We start from the raw sequence: 16848 nt of genomic DNA, 5'->3' as shown, positions 1-16848 counted from the left end.
ATACTGACACTAATAGTTACCTGGACGTTACATTATCAATGGCTATACCACACACAGCCTGGCAGCCAATGATGATGATGATGATGATGATTATTACCATGTATGGCTGTGTGTGTGTGTGGTACAAGGATATATTATCAATTTCTGGGGGTACAGTGTGTTTTACAATTATATGAATTCCTTCTTTTCAAATCAAGTGGGTAACGTCAGGGTACCTAAATATATTTTGGGGTAAAAGTTAAAAAAGTTCCCTGAGCCCTGGCATAGATTGTGCAGACAAGGCAATTTTGATTAGTTCATAGACTATCATTACTTAGACAAAATCGCTTAGTCAAAATCTCAAGTGCATCTAGTCAAAATTGTCCATTAGCCAATATCTCACTGTGTGTACAGCCCTTAACACTGTTCAGGGCTGTTAGTTAGACTCTATAGCAGGAGATGTGAGCTTGGTCCTTTCCCCTGTGACAGTACTTACAGTGAGTGAGTCTCCCAAGGCACCGATGACTTTAATGTCTGCTGCCTTCAGTCTGTGAACTAAATAAGTCAGATTGTGTTATTTGTGTCTCATTGCACAATGGAGCCAAGTAACACAGATCAGAGATAAACACATTCACCAACCGCATTACTGTATAGTGTATATGGCAAACTGCACACCTCCTTACTGTACAATGTATGGATATAAGCAATGCCCGGGGTTCTAAATGACTGTCTGTAAGCCAGGTGCTGTATGCAAGTCATGTAGTTACAAGGCTCTGGGGGGCTATTCAATCCCAAATCCCTGCTCCCCGCCACTGACCCGGACCTTGCCGCCACCCCGCCTGCAAGCTCCCCCCAGACCCTGCTCTCCTGCAGCTCCCCCGGAATTACATGTGATAAATCGATCCGATTTATCACATGTAAAAAATGGCACATCAAGTGGCAAATCTTATCAGGAGCTGCCGGGGGAGCTCAGGGGTAGTCGGGCCGACATTAGGCCGACTTGTCCTTAGGACAAGTTGGTCTAATGTATGGGGGGCCTTAAAAGCAGTCGGGCCAGTTTTGCCAAGTACGGCCATGGGTTGTCGAGATCACGGCTGTATCTCGACAATCCACTATTGACCTTGCATACATCTCTGAATCAGGCCCCGACTGCTGGTGGTAGTCGCTGTACTCATTTACAATCGGGGATCCTTATATTGATGATTTCCTCACACTGAAACAGCGAAATCAGTAATGGCCCCTTCAGATAATACTGGCAGGAGTCTATATGTATATTGGCCCTCATTCAGCACGGGTTGTAGTCTTGCGAGGATTGGGGGTAGCAGATGGGGGGTGCAGCACAGGCCAAGGCCTTCGTGCATGCCAGGTACCACCACCCTGCGATGCAATTTCAAAAGGTTGCGATTGCATTGCCGTTATGTAAGCACTGTGCTATACAGCAAAGTGCTCACATATTACCGGCAGCCCAGCTACGAACGCAACAGGGGGCTGCCATGTCTCAGTTTGCAGTGGCTTCATGTGACATCACGCGGCCACCGGAGACCTCCCCCAAATGGTTCGGACAGTGGCGTAACTACTGTAAGGCAGACCCAGCTGCCGCTTGGGGGGTGCAAGCAGCAGTGGGGTCTGTGTGGGTGGCGGCACCCACTCAACGCACTGACATGCTGCTGCCTGCCACTGACTGAGCACCGGAGGCGAGTCAGCCGAGGCATGGGTGCGGCCACGGCAGACATGACAACTCCCCCCCATAGATTCAATTGACTGTACACAGAGCCGGCTATTGGCCACTGTGTACAGGATGGGCGGGTGGGTGGATGGGCGTGCTAGGGCGGCCTGGGATGCATAGGAGCCAAGGGAAGCAGCAGTGTCTGCTGGTCTCTTTTCCTCTCTCCTGCTTCACCTTCTCCGCTATGCGTGTGACGTCATCACGTCACACGCTGGGGAAACACGCTGGAGGGGAGCCACAAACTTTTTGGCAGGGGGGAGCAAAATTTATAGTTATGCCACTGGGTTTGGATACTCCTACATTGTATGGACCATGCTCCAAAAACGCTCTGTTACATTGATGTTCAACTCATGCTACAAAAGATCCATTAACATCATTGGTGCATTACATGTCACATAAAGGTTTATCCTTCTTTGTCCTTTGTCTATGCAGAGACCCGTACTCACCAGAGGTGGGGATTGTGTCTGACGGACTCAGGTCAGCACAGGAGAAGTTGGACCCAATCTTCCGAGGCTGGAAAAAAACAAATAATGCTGTGATCTCAGAATGTGGTTGTGTTGTGGATAGCATTGCTGCCTCATAGCACTGAGGTCATACTTCAACTACGATATATAGACTGTAAGCTCCACTGGGCAGGAACTGATGTGAGTCACTGATCACTGTAAAGCACTACATATGTGTGTGTGTGTGTGTGTGTATGTGCGTGCGTAGAACCTGTGCCAGCCATACAGCTGGTATGAGTTGCAATGGTTGTAAAATACTGTACCAAACGGTATTTCTAAGCCTATGGATGCACAATTTTACACCATTGCAGGGCATTTATAGCGACATTACCATAAGGACACAGCCGTGTCTGCATACGACTCAGAATAAGCCCCATAATGTGCAATCTTATATGCAAAGACCAGCTCTTCTTGTGGTTGCCTGAGGGCACAGCAATGGGGTCAGTATAACACCCCTCCTGACAGTAGTCCGAATATGGCCCTGTCTCTGGTGGTGGGGGTCTGCGGGTGCGCGAAGGCGCTAATGCGCATGTTGAAATCCCTGCAGCGAACGCCTTTGGCAAGATTTTCACTCTACGGGGGTTTGCATTTTGAATGGCAGGAAGGGGGTGATTCGGGGGGGACAGTTATCTGCTATCGCTAGTATTTTTAGATTGATGGGAGATCACATGACAATAAATGGGGGACAGAGGTTCGCACACATTACCTGTAGTCGACTGTCTTCCATCCTCATCATCTCCTTCTGCCACATGTAGGGACTGTTCTTGTGTGTGTTCAGAAATGAAGTGTCCTGTGTGTGGAACATCAAATCAAACAGTGAAATCATCACAGCATCGGTGTTACGCAGGGATAATGTAAAGGATTTACAGGAGCTGAACCTGGGTGACACGCACTGCCTTGGGTGGTGTATTAGGGCTGCATAGAAGACGGCAAGTTCTCGGAGGTAAGAAAAGCAAACGTAACACATAAAGCAAAGAATCTCACTTTAAGATATGACGTGGATCACAGCCTGCTAGGTGCCTGAGGAAGTGCACCATTAGCCGCGAAATGCGTCGTGTCCAAAATTACTAAATTGTATTCTTAACGCTGCAATACCTAATGCCATCAATAGATGGCATAAGCTATCAGACAGACGGCTCTGGAATGTGAAGTGTTGCAAAGCTTAGTCCCATATCCTTAAAGATTTATTTTTGTCCTATTTTATCCAAAAATCTGCAAAAGAGGAAATAGAAACCCACGTGCGGGCTTTCAGAAGGAACTTACCTGCGCGGAGCACAGCACCTTGTACTCCTCTCCATAAGTATTGGCGTTCTTACTCTCAGAATCCATCTGCAAAAACATTCATGTTGGTGTGTTAGCCTTAAATAGCTGTATATACAAATCTACTATTACTGGTTCTATTATACTATGGGATTATGTGTGATAGCATTGCTGATATGCAGTGTCTGACTAATACCCCTTTTACACCAAAACGCCGGGTCGCACCCGGCTTTTTTAGACCCAGGTTCAAGCCGGGTGCGACCCGGCGTTTAGTGCAATTTACGCCGGACCGGAACGCTGCTGGGGGCAGCCCAGCACTAAGGTAAGCTGCTGGGCTGCCCCAGTCACCGCGCGCACCCCCCCCCCCGCCGTCGCACAGGAGGTGAATGGATGCCGCACACAGGCATCCGTTCACCCCCCTCCCCCGCCGCCGCTGCTGTCTGCAGGGTATAGCAGACAGCAGCGCCGGCTGTCAGTGTCAGGCTGACAACCCGTCCAACCTGCGGACGCTGCGGTCCGCAGGTTGGACGTTCCCCATTCATGTAAATGGGAGCCGGGTCATCCGACCCGGCGTTCCCATTTACACCGCCCTCTATCCAAGTCCTAGCCGTGTTCTACCCAGGTCAGGACCTGGGTAGAAGTCCCGTGTAAAGGGACACGGCGTTAGGGATTTACACCGCCGAAGATCCGGGTCTGACCCGCCGCTGACCCGGATTTTTCGGCGGTGTAAAAGGGGTATAACCAACAGGCTGATTAGGCTGCAGCCTAGGGCGCCAGGACTGGGACACACACACGCAGGGGATACTGTACCCAGTGTCTGATTATCCAATAGGCTGATTAGGCTGCAGCCTAGGGCACCAGGACTGGGACACACACACGCAGGGGATACTGTACCCAGTGTCTGATTATCCAATAGGCTGATTTTTCATAGGATTCAATGTTAACAAGGTCCTGTTCATTTCCCCACTATCCAAGTGGGCATAGAGTTGATCTTATATAGCGTGGCGAGCGCAGCGAGCCACCGAGCCCGAAGTGTGGCGAGCGGCCGCGGATTACTTAAATTGTTTTCCGCGTCCGCTCGCCACGCTTTGGGCTCAGTGGCTCGCTGCGCTCGCTACGCTATATAAAATTAACTCTATGCCCAATTGGATAGTGGGGAAATGAACAGGACCTTGTTAACATTGAATCCTATGAAAAATCGCATTGAATCGCATCGGATTGTATGCCTTAAGGTAAGGCATACAATCACAAAATCGGGCGCCCAGATACTACATAAGTACCGAAATTAATTTATATTGAATCATCAGCACCAATTTCCAGCACATCTCAGATGTAGCAGTACACACCCATGCTTCTAGGTGCCACGTCACAATCTCTTTTCACAATCTCTCCAGACACGCCCCTTGGGTGGAGCATGACACACCCCCTCAATGGGGCGCTGTGCAAAATTCTATTACCAACTATAATCTCCCTGAAACTACTTTTGAAAAGTAGGCAAGTATGCTAATAAGCAGTAAATACTGTATATACATGGCATTGCCAGCACCCCATGTACGCCATCACTATACCCCCTAGATATACCTACACAGTACTTACCAGGTGCAGCACAGGATGTAAGACCACTGTAAAGTCTTCCCTCGTGTCGTATCTCTCTGAACTTATTAATCTCTCCAGAGCAGCCTGGAACAGAAACAGTCTCTGTCAGTGTGAGCCTTCGCCTGATCCCTACTATCACTCTCTACAATTATCCTTATGGGGCCTACACACAGGGTGACTTGCTGAGCAAGATCGCTGAGCATGATCGCACAGCACAGTGTTAGCGCTGTGTGCTGAGCGATCTGTCAGGGCCCTGACCGGCGATTAAGTAATCGCTGGGAGATGGCAATGTGCGGGGCCACGCATCACTATCACATAGTGATAGTGGCATTTCTAAGTGAGATCGCCCTGAAATCACCCCCTATGTAGTCCCCTTTAGCCTTATAAGTTCAACTCATGTAATGGCATAGGAAGTGTCTCTCACCCCAGTATACGCATGATCTTGATGCTTGATGCTAAGACACTGTGTGGGATCATTATACAGTATACAGCCTGTTATGTGAACTGTATACAGCTGATTTTGAAGTCATAGGTAGTCATTGATAGCCTGGACTAAACATCCCCCCCCCCGCCCCCCCATACCATTTTCAGTGTGCCCACTAGGGCTTAAGGGAGTTCTGGTGAGGTGGTGGAACTCATTTCCCCTTCAATGACCCCCCCCCCCCCCCCTTAGGGCAAGTGCAAGGGTTTTCAGAACCCCTTGCAAAATAGAAATGTATGCCTTACCTCCTATACTTATTACACCACATAGTAGTGCCCCTACTTCATGTTATGCTACACAATAGTACTCTTATAATATACATGTATGCAACGCAGTAGTGTTGCTTATACACAATGCCCACAGTAGTGCCCCTCATACACATAATACCCACAGTAGTGCTCCTTATACACATGTCTGCCTCTGTCACTCCAGCAGCCACGCCCTGTGTCCCTCCAGCAGCTTCCCCACCTCTGTGTCCCTCCAGCCCCCTCTCACCCTGTCTTCAGCAAGCACAGAGCCTGCTCCTCTTAGTGGCTCTTCTTCACTACAGCAGCGGTGATGGCATGACATCACATACGATGTGCCAGAAGAAGAAGCCACTAAGACAGGCTTTTCTGTTGGAATTACTGTGCAGGGCTTTGGTGGAGGTGGAACTCGTTCTCCCAGGTGGTGGAACTCCATTCCACCCCACTCCTCCCCAACTACCACATTAACCCCTGATGCCCCCACATAGCTGCAGAGCTACATACATGGAATATGTGTATTCCACCACTAACAATGGCTCTTTATGCTGCCTGACACCTGTCATATATTGCCTGTAACTACAGTATATATTGCCACTGAGCGAGGTCCATCTCGCTCATTGTTTATTGGGTCACCGCACAAGATGTAACACAACAACACAGGGAAACTATTGGCGGGTTAATAAGTGAGTCAGGGACCGACAACAGACGACGACCCTGAACTTTGCATTTAGATTTTCAGATAGTTGCAATTAATATTATCTCTAAATTCTCCTGACTCATGTGGCGTTTGATGCCCCAGATAATGGCAGAGACTATTTTATCTCTGCAGGCCGGTCCAATATACACAGATGGAATTCCAGATATACAGTATATAATCAGTTAATGCGATAATCATATTTTTATCAGATGAGGGCAAGGTGTATAATGACAGCCTTGGGACCAGGTCAGATGTTCAGGCACAGATACCGCAGTAATGACTGACAATAATGTTGTCCGAGGGGAACAGAGGAGCCTGACAGGTTTACCGAGCGGATATTACGATGCACAGTCTTCTAAGATGTGAATGCAGTGTGGCAGATGGTATATGGGTTGACACACCAAAGGCCGACATGCATTGATTCGACCACTGAAGGTCTACATTGCTTATGTCGACACCTCAAATCAGTTGACATGTTTAAGGTCCACATGGTTGGAAGGTCCACACAAGTATTAGGTCGACAGCGTCTAGGTCAACAGTGAAAAGGTCGATATGAGTTTTTGTTGGGAGCCGACATGTGTCGACAGTCGGTATTTCATGCCCTACCATCCACTAGGGCAGCGGTGGGGAACCTCTGGCCCGCGGGCCGTATGCGGAGGGAGTCAAGTACAGGTGAAATCTCGCGAGAACTACCGACCTCTCGCGAGATTTCCCCTATACTTGACTCCCTGGACAGCCGTCGGACCACACAGACCGGCAATTCTTAAACTGCGGCAGCCGCCGGCGCGTGGGACGGCTGCAGCAGGTGAACTTCTTTTTATTTATGGCCCGTGAGGCATTTTTCCTCTATACAAACGGCCCTTGTCCCCAAAAAGTTTCCCCACCCCTGCACTAGGGTGTGGAGGGAGAATAGAACAGTGTGCTGAGGGCAGCGACCATAAAGAAGGAAAGGATTTTTTACGGTCAGGGCAGTAAAGGTATAGAACTCTGTTGCAGAGGAGGGGGTATCGGCAGAAACAATGAATATTAAATGTAAAATAAGGTTGGACATGGATTTATTGAAAAAAAAAAATTCAGGGGTATAACCGATAATCATTATTTAGCCCAAAGTTGAACCAAAGTAAATACAATAACCGAAATAATTCAAATGGGTATATCACATCTAGAGCACACGCTTCAACTGGTCCTGTGAAAGGTTGGACTTGATGGACGTATGTCTTTTTTCAACCTCAACTACTATGTTCCTACAGTATGTATCAAGCCTTTGAGAGAAATAAAGTGGGATATACTGTTCTAGACACGTTATATTTATATAAAGTATTAATTCCCCCTCACCTGGAAGGAGAAGCGGAGCATGGCTTTGCTGTAGTCAGAGGGGTCCTCAAAGCACTCGCAGGATTTCCTGGAATTAAAGAACATTCTATTATAAACCTGAAAAGACTGATGGGGAGTGATTAAGTCTTGGAGAGTGATAAAGTCCTGGAGAGGGATAAAGTGGTGAAGCAGATAGTACCAGCCAATCAGATCCTAACTGCCATGATGCAGACTGTGTTTGACAGTTGACAGATAGGAGCTGGTTAATTGGTACTTTATCTTTCTCTGTTTTATCACTCTGTACGGCTTATTACACCTGACCCTTTTAAATTCTGGTGACATAATTACCATACTGACAAAGATCACAACATATATTTTCCTTTGGTGTCCATATTAGGGCAATGCTCATCATGACAAGGATAACACTACATCACAGTGCTTAATAGGCCAGGGCTGTACAGTAACTAGGGTTATGCAACATGGACCACAGCACATGGTACCACAAGGCAGGGGAAGCTGTTCTGCAGCAGCTGTCAGCTTTCTGTCTTTCGAAATTCACTTGTCACTTCCTACTCTTTAACCCCCGGGATCACCTGGCCGCCCCCATCTTCCTCTCATGTCCCAAAGGAAATTCAGCCGCAAACTCCTTTATTTAAGGTGAACATTTCAATATACTCAACACTTTGCATTAAAGAGCAAATAGCTCCATGAGTAAGGTGTGTGACTGCAATATGGAAAGGCATGGGTTTGACACCTGGGTACAACAGCATTTTGAAAAGTGTGCTTAAATAAAGGTGGGTGTGACTGAAGGAGGGAGAATCATAGTTGGGTTTACTGGGTGCCAGGACTTGCCTTATATCCATGGGTGAAAAATATTTGGAGGATGTGGGGGGTGAGGGATGTAGCCCAATCCCATGAATCTTACAATATTTCAGGGGGTAAAATTGGGCCAAAAATTGTTTGTACCTATTGTTCCACAAAGATCCCAATTAGAGAAGCCGACTGTTGTGTGGCATTGTGCTAGATTGTAGAATGCATTGGACTTGACTGAGCAACACAAAAATGGATTTGGAACGGTTGCCTATGCGACTAACTGTCCGTATTCTCATTCGCACCGATTCTGCCGCTGCACCGACCACAGCCCCCTACTTCAGTAGCTGTTACCTCTATCACCAACACTTACATCTACCCAATGCTGGGTGCAAAAACCAAGCACCGAAACCCTGGGCAATGGTACCACTTCTTGCTCACCCCTCCCTATGGCCCTACCTTCGCCATATACTTTTTGAAGAACTCTGGCTACATGTGCAAGACCCTCCGTTGAGGCAGTTATCTTCTGGGCTGAGGATCTGGACCCCAGCAATGCCCACGGAGAGAGATGGGTTGGAGCCGCAAGACCTGAACACTGGCGCTGCATGTTCAAACTAGATATAAGTGGGCGCATCAGGACCTGTCTGCAACTCATAACCAGGCTCATTGTGTACACAAGGTACCCCTATAGCTATCAGCAGAGCTGTGTTGTAACGCATACTCCGGAAATGCTGTAGGGGGGTCTTACCTGATCTCAGCGTTACCGGGATGGGACAGATAGAGGCCGCTCAGCGCGGTCAGATCCACCAAACTGACAAATGTTTTTGGCATCTTTGGAGAGAAAACAGATGATTCGGTTATTTTCTTAGTGCAGGGTTTTATATAGGACCCTGGGGGGATTTCTATGAAGAGTCATCGCAGCAGCAGGCGCACTTTGCTTTGGGCTAGATTCGAACAAGAGTGCGTCCTGTCCCACTCTATTCTGACATCCAGTGGTGTCAGCCGCCTGCACCCCGTCAGACATCGGCACACCTGCGCACTCATGGGAACGCCCATAAAACGCTGACTGTTCCCATGGTCTAGTCCCATTCTCATCACCGTCCGCCCCTGGCCCTCCCCCTCCCCGCAACGAACCACCTGGAGAGTGTGCAACTTGCCAAGGCCGTCAGTTTCTGGGGGTTTGCACATGCCCAATACGTGATTGCGCATGCGCAGACCACCAAACAGTGGCGTAACTATAGCTCCGCAGCCCCCGCGGTGGCGGGGAGGTGCAGAGAAAGTGTAGGGGTCTGCGGGGTTACCCGCTGCTGTCTGCCGGTACCTGGCCTGCCGCATCTATCTGTGGTCATGGTCCCGTCTCTTACGGCGCCGGCTCCTGCTGCTGCAATGAAAAGTGACACTTAGAAAATGGCTGCCCCCATACTGCAGACAGTTTTTGAGGATGCTAGAGGAGGCGGCGGCCTTCCCTAGCATCCTTAAAAACTGTCTGCAGTATGGGGGCAGCCATTTTCTAAGTGTCACCGGGACACCGGGAGAGATGGGACCGTGACCGCAGACAGATGCGGCAGGCCAGGTACGGGCATAATGCGGGCGCGCCAAAAAATTTGCGTCTGGGGGCGTACATTCAGTAGTTACGCCACTGCCTCCAAACATTGGAGTGGGACCCAATTCAACCCGTTCCAAATTAATCACAATTAGGCCCTTAAGCACATGGTTAAATGAGGATAACCGGGTTCTTTAACATCTTACATTTACATATAGGAAAAGCTTGGTGACCAGAGGGTGCAACCTCACACATTCAGATTGTTAAAAATCCCACCTCCTGGTGGTTGCCCGCACCCATTATAGCGCCAGATCAGTTCGGAGACTCTCTGTATTTTTATTTACATTGTGAATCTTATTCGCACCGCGAGCAGGTAAACGCCCAACCATGTTGCCCGAAACCCATCCACCCCCCGCTGCCCGAATCCCACCCACTCCCGCTGCGGGAATCCCTCTACTAGCATGCGAGTGCATGTACATGGATAAAGGAAGTCTGCCCACTAGGGATGGCCATCGACCATCGATGATTCAAAATCATTGATGGTTCATGGCCGATATTGAATACTTTAGCCATTGATGGGGGAGAACCAGATGGTTTCCCTCCATCGATGGAACAGCAAAAGGATGTTTTGCTTTTCTTTTTTTTTTAAGTGCCGGGACACGGAGCATAGCTCCGCCCCCCAACACCCGCGAAGCCCCACCCCCGTATTTTGATTGGCCCACAGGCCAATCAAACAAACACAATGGATGACCATCGATATGTAAAAATATCGATGGTCATCCATAGCATAGTTTAGCACTATCGATGGCCAGTTGCAGAATTGCCATCGATGGCAACCATCGATGCCAATGGCAACGGTGGCCATCCCTAATGCCCGCCCCCTGTACGCCCACTATAGAGCGAACGCCACGGTGAGTGTGAAACTGGCCAAAGGCATTCGCTCCGGCGCAAACCCCAAACATCGGGGCCGGGGGCAAATTTGGACCTGAGGGATCGGTAATGAATCACCCCCTTATTACATCTGCCCCTGTATGGGATGTAGGGTACGAGCATTTACCTGTTGATGTAAATCATCTAGAGTTGCAGTCAGTTCTTTCATAGTATTCTCAGTGTAGTCTTCCTGTATAAAGCAAACACAGAAACTTTACTCTCCAAGCTTTCGCCTCATCTTCTTATCATCAGTCTCTGAGATAGCCTGTGTCAGGCTGGTTATTGCATTTCGATGTTATCTGTGTGTTCTCTGTACACCGTAACATCAACCGACCCATCAATATCTTTTTATCTACTGTACGTCAGTGATGTGTCCTTAGGGTGTGTTATTGTGATGTAGGGATTATTTTATCGCTAGACAGTTCCCGTGATGATAATGGGAACTCCGGAGAGTTTAATTTTTTTTGGCAGTACTCCTTGATTTAATCTATTGTACATTTTCCCGGAACTATTTTGAGTGTTGAAGTGGTGAGTTTTTCCCTTCCTGATAATAAAATCCGTTGAAGTGCAGTACAATAAAAAGTTTGCTAGATAGATACAAAAACTATAAACGATATAAAATCAAGACTTGCTTAAAATAGGGGGATATTGACTGGTATATATATATATATATATATATATATACGAAAAAGAATTTATCGGAGAGCGCTAAACCTAGTACCACCTAGTGTCAATCATACACTGGTTATTGAATAAAACACCAATCACATTTCGTATGACAATTCTTTGTCCCCTTCCAGAATGATACGAGAGATTCGTTCAAGATCAAAGTACTCTATTAAAACCCAACGCGTTTCGTCAGAACGACTTCACCAGGGGTGTGACGAAATAAATTTATTATTAAGCCAGCATGGCGACTAACAATTCATTCAGGACAAGGTTAAATCAGTGAGGTGATGGATTTAAGGGAAGCCAATCCGGCTTAGTGTACTAGATAATCCTGTACGGGTGAGGTCCTTGAATGTTGGGCTCACAGGGCCAATAAGAAGATTAATCTGGGGGAAGCCAATCTGGCTTAATGTGCTGGATAGTTTTAGTAAGGGTCAGATCCTGGGGTATTGGACTCACAAGACCGTATTTATACGGATGGGCCTTACAGGTCTCATGGAAAAATAAGAGATCCAAAAAAAGAATATCACCTCTAAGATAATCACCACAGTGTAGTATATGTCCCAAGCTCCTTCACTGGCTGATAGACTATCAGCCAGTGAAGGAGCTTGGGACATATACTACACTGTGGTGATTATCTTAGAGGTGATACATTTGTAAGTATCGGAAGAAGAGGCAAGCTGGTGCTTTATATATAAAAATATAAAAAAAAGATTTAAAAACTTTTTAGATTTACAGTCCAGGCAGGTCAAATTTGGCCAGGCTATAGTGATTGCGGTGACTTATGAAAAGAGCGTCATATAGAGTTAAAAGCCCAGCTGCGGCTAAGATTGCTTCTCTCCGTGTACGTGATTTAAGGGTGGGAGACTGATGCTAGGCCAGCCCTCTGACAAAGTCGATGACGAAACGCGTTGGGGCGTGGCCTAGCGTCGTCTCTGACCTGAAGCTCTCTACCTTGCTGCTGCTGAGCCTCACGGCCGAATGTACCGGCTCCCCCACGAGTCCTTGAGTGTAACCACTCCAACAACTGTGCGTGTTGCACTTCCACTTTATCACTGTCCAAGGCATATTACATTATTTTCATCTCATTGTGCTCTTGCTGCATTTGAACATCCTGTTTGCTGGGATCATCGCAGCGTAATTACCTGAACACAGAAGCCGCAGGGATCTTCCGCCGTGATAAATATCAGGATCATCTTCCAGTCATCAGCGATAGACACCGTCTGCGGAGGAGAAAGAGTTAATGGATGGAATTAATATTAATATATTACAGAATCCCTGCCCTGCCTATGTTCTATGGATAAATTGCAGCAATCACAGAGTTCTCCATCGCAGCTTATTGATATCTAACCCAACCGTCTTGTAAGTTAGAAGCATCAGCGATTTGGCCTACAGAGAGAATAACTTTATATATATCTTAGAGTATGTAACGGGGACTGTACCAGGCTTTGCTTGAGACTCTCCACCAGTTTCTTGGCTCCATCTACCAGGTTACTATAAGACAAATATATATATTGCGGCTGATTAGAGAAGACAATGAAACGCGTCGCCTGATGAACTTACTATAATGCTAAATACTCACTCCTGGGAGGCAGGGGAGATGTTGGAGACAGAGGAATGCAATCTCTGGCCCACATCTGTAATTGAGAAATATAATATTAACATCTGTAAGACCAAACATTTAGTGTAAAATGTAATACGGTACAGGTTGAGTATCCATTTTCCAAATATTCCAAAAACCATAGTTTCCAGAATTAATTTTGTTGTTGTTGCTAAAAGCACTTCAGGGGACATGATCTGTAACTGGCACTACTGGGGACATGATCTGTAACTGGCACTACTGGGGATATGATATGTAACTGGCACTACTGGGGACATGATATGTAACTGGCACTACTGGGGACATGATATGTAACTGGCACTACTGGGGACATGATATGTAACTGGCACTACTGGGGACATGATATGTAACTGGCACTACTGGCACATGATATATAACTGGCACTACTGCAGACATCTGTATCTGGCACTACTGGGCACATGATCTGTAACTGGCACTACTTGGGACATTATATGTAACTGGCACTTCTGGGGACATTATATGTAACTGGCACTACTGGGGACATCTGTAACTACAAGGCACATCTGTAACTGGCACTACTGGGGACATTATATGTAACTGGCACTACTGGGGACAAGATATGTAACCGGCACTACTTGGGACATGATATGCAACTGGCACTACTGCGGACTTGATATGTAACTGGCACTACTGGGGACATTTGTAACTGGCACTACTGGGGACATGATATGCAACTGGCACGACTGCGGACTTGATATGTAACTGGCACTACTGGAGACATTTGTAACTGGCACTACTGGGGACATCTGTAACTGGCACTACTCGATTTTGCATTCTAATTCAGTAAATGAGGTAGTACACAAACTTTGTATCATGTTTTGAAACCTTGTTTCATGCACAAATAAAATATATTTGTGTGTATTTCATGTGTTTGATGTGTTTATACAACATAAATACAAGATACCTCATTGAAATATAAAAAATATTCAGAAATACGGAATAATCCATTATCCAAAATGCTTCTGGACCCGAGCATTTTGGATAAGGGATACTCACCCTGTGCTATTCTATATTTTAATACAAACTATCGGGATGTACGGTATTTACATTAGACTTATCTGTGCAATTATGATGGAGCAATAGTTAGTTATCAGATACGCTAAACTATATAAAGGTCAATTCTTTTTAATATTATTTATTTTTTATATTATTATTGATTTCAAATCGGTTACAATAGACCTTAGTCGATTTTGGACTTCCAGGGCTAAAACACATATTTACTAACAATTGTCTTTTCTAAACATTTTTAAATGTTAGTAAATGTATGTTCTAGCCCTGTAAACCCAACATCGATTGTGCTGCGCATTTTTTACAAACAGGCGACGTAAATGTAAGGCGTACGGATTTCGCAATGACCCGCGGTATCATTAAGGGCTCTGTTACAGCTACGGGGTTTTTTGGGGCACTTTTTTACATGTCAATAATAACATCGATCGAGGATGTGATGGGATAAACCTTCTAAAGAGGACAGCTGGGGAGGTTGCCAATGGCAACCAATCAGATTCTATTTGTATATTTATGGAATAGATTAAAAAAAAACGAGATAGATTGTTGGTGCCAATGGCAACTCTTTAGAAGATTTGATACATTTCCCCCATAAAGCGGTTTTGAGTCACACATTATACAGCCAGCCGGGATGGGCATTTGACACTTACATGACTCTGTGAACTGACTCGCTCCCAGCAGTGTCTCTTCCAGGCTAGTAATAAACACAGCGGCCATAAGGAAATAATAAATCAATTGGCAGAGTGCCCATCGGTCATTATAATCACTGCAATATCCTTACAAAGAACTAATGGTCCGATATGGGCTGAGATTGCTTAAAGGATAAAAAAGCGCAGACAAGATGGGCCAAGTGGTTCATATCTGCCCTCACATTCTATGTTCCTGCAATAACTGCAGTATATGGCACAGTTGCCAATCTCATGTGAGTTTGTGCATACTTGCCTACTCGCCAGGATCGGGTGGCAGTCTCCCAAAAATGTGGTGGTGTTCTGAGCCCCCCATAAGGACAAGCAAGACTCCCAGAGCTGGTGTCACCTCCCCCACCACCACCCCAAGTCTTTCAAAGACAACTACGAGTAGGCCAATTATGTGATTCGCACGCATCATAGCCCTGCCCCTGCGATTCAAAACCAGTAATCCATGCACTAAACAGCAGGGGCGGGGCTAAAGTGATGTAATTATGCATACACGCCTACGCACTAAACAGCAGGGGCGGGGCTAAAGTGTTGTCATTATGCATACACGCCTACGCACTAAACAGCAGGGGCGGGGCTAAAGTGATGTAATTATGCATACACGCCTACGCACTAAACAGCAGGGGCGGGGCTAAAGTGTTGTCATTATGCATACACGCCTACGCACTAAACAGCAGGGGTGGGGCTAAAGTGATGTAATTATGCATACATGCCTACGCATTAAACAGCAGGGGCGGGCTAAAGTGATGTAATTATGCATACACGCCTACACATTAAACAGCAGGGGTTGGCTAAAGTGATGTAATTATGCATACACGCCTACGCATCCACCCTCCGCCCATATTATGCCAACCTGCCTTCACCCTCCCGCATGAGTAAGCATGAATACGTTTATAGACTTACCTTTCAAAAAGAATCCTGCTGTGGTCGTTTGTGGCTGATTTCTGTAAAGCATTAATGACATGATATATTAATCAGCCGTCCATTATTCATACAATCAAATAAAGTTTCTTTAGACCCTGGGGCTGGGCAGTAACTCTGGCGGAGTTCTATTAGATCAGTGATGGCTAACATTGACACTCCAGCTGTTGCTGAACTACACATCCCAGCATGCCCTGCATCAGTTTTAACATGGCCAAATAGTAAAACTGTAGCAGGGCATGCTGGGATGTGTAGTTCAACAACAGCTGGAGTGTCAAGGTTAGCCATCACTGTATTAGATCATATTATACTTCTTATTTACTTAGCACCTGCTAGAAGATAATAGATAGAATCTTATTGGTTGCTATGGGAAACATCCCATCTTCAATAGAACTGCCATCTATATAAATGTACCCCTTTGTGTCTCCTCACTAGAAGTAGGTAAGTATACTTTAATATCCGCTGTTGAAGCACATCTGTATTTACTGTAAAATTAGGCATTGTTATGGTGTGTACACACGGTACTTTTTGCCTTCCGATGTTGACGATATAGTCAACATCGGATTGGAATCGGATGCAGATCGCAAGTGTTTAAACCCTTCAGATCCCGATCCGATTCCGATGCACGTTCACGTATCGCAAGGCAGAAAGTCTTGTCTGCCATGACTACAGTATATAGTGCAGATCTGCACTATATAGTCAGACTTGTATGCAAATCGGATGTGCCTTCAGATACTAGCCACGATCTGATCGGATTGTGGATAGTATCTGAAGGCACATCTGACCGTGTGTACACACCATTAGCCTTTCCCATGTACATGGCCTGTTTTGC

The 16848-nt window shown here is 46.4% G+C and overlaps 1 protein-coding gene across 1 annotated transcript in view; it reads right to left on the bottom strand.

The window, feature by feature from the left end:
• Window positions 1-16848, bottom strand: part of LOC146062843 (phospholipase B1, membrane-associated-like) — a 172952-nt gene that overhangs the window by 111200 nt on the left and 44904 nt on the right. Inside the window, exons 5-17 of the mRNA XM_083174849.1 lie at window positions 15999-16039; window positions 15051-15094; window positions 13336-13390; window positions 13196-13247; window positions 12899-12976; window positions 11212-11274; window positions 9360-9442; window positions 7823-7889; window positions 5065-5148; window positions 3472-3537; window positions 2915-2998; window positions 2152-2218; window positions 476-534 (exon numbers count right to left, since the gene is read on the bottom strand). Coding sequence (XP_083030975.1) covers window positions 476-534; window positions 2152-2218; window positions 2915-2998; window positions 3472-3537; window positions 5065-5148; window positions 7823-7889; window positions 9360-9442; window positions 11212-11274; window positions 12899-12976; window positions 13196-13247; window positions 13336-13390; window positions 15051-15094; window positions 15999-16039 — 843 coding nt within the window. The remainder of the gene's footprint in view (window positions 1-475; window positions 535-2151; window positions 2219-2914; window positions 2999-3471; window positions 3538-5064; window positions 5149-7822; window positions 7890-9359; window positions 9443-11211; window positions 11275-12898; window positions 12977-13195; window positions 13248-13335; window positions 13391-15050; window positions 15095-15998; window positions 16040-16848) is intronic.

Source organism: Crinia signifera, chromosome 3 (assembly GCF_055691185.1).
Source record: "Crinia signifera chromosome 3, ASM5569118v1, whole genome shotgun sequence".
Classification (NCBI taxonomy): Eukaryota; Metazoa; Chordata; class Amphibia; order Anura; family Myobatrachidae; genus Crinia; species Crinia signifera.
The sequence above is the reverse complement of the archived record's forward strand: the minus strand, read 5'-3'. Positions and strand labels throughout refer to the sequence as shown.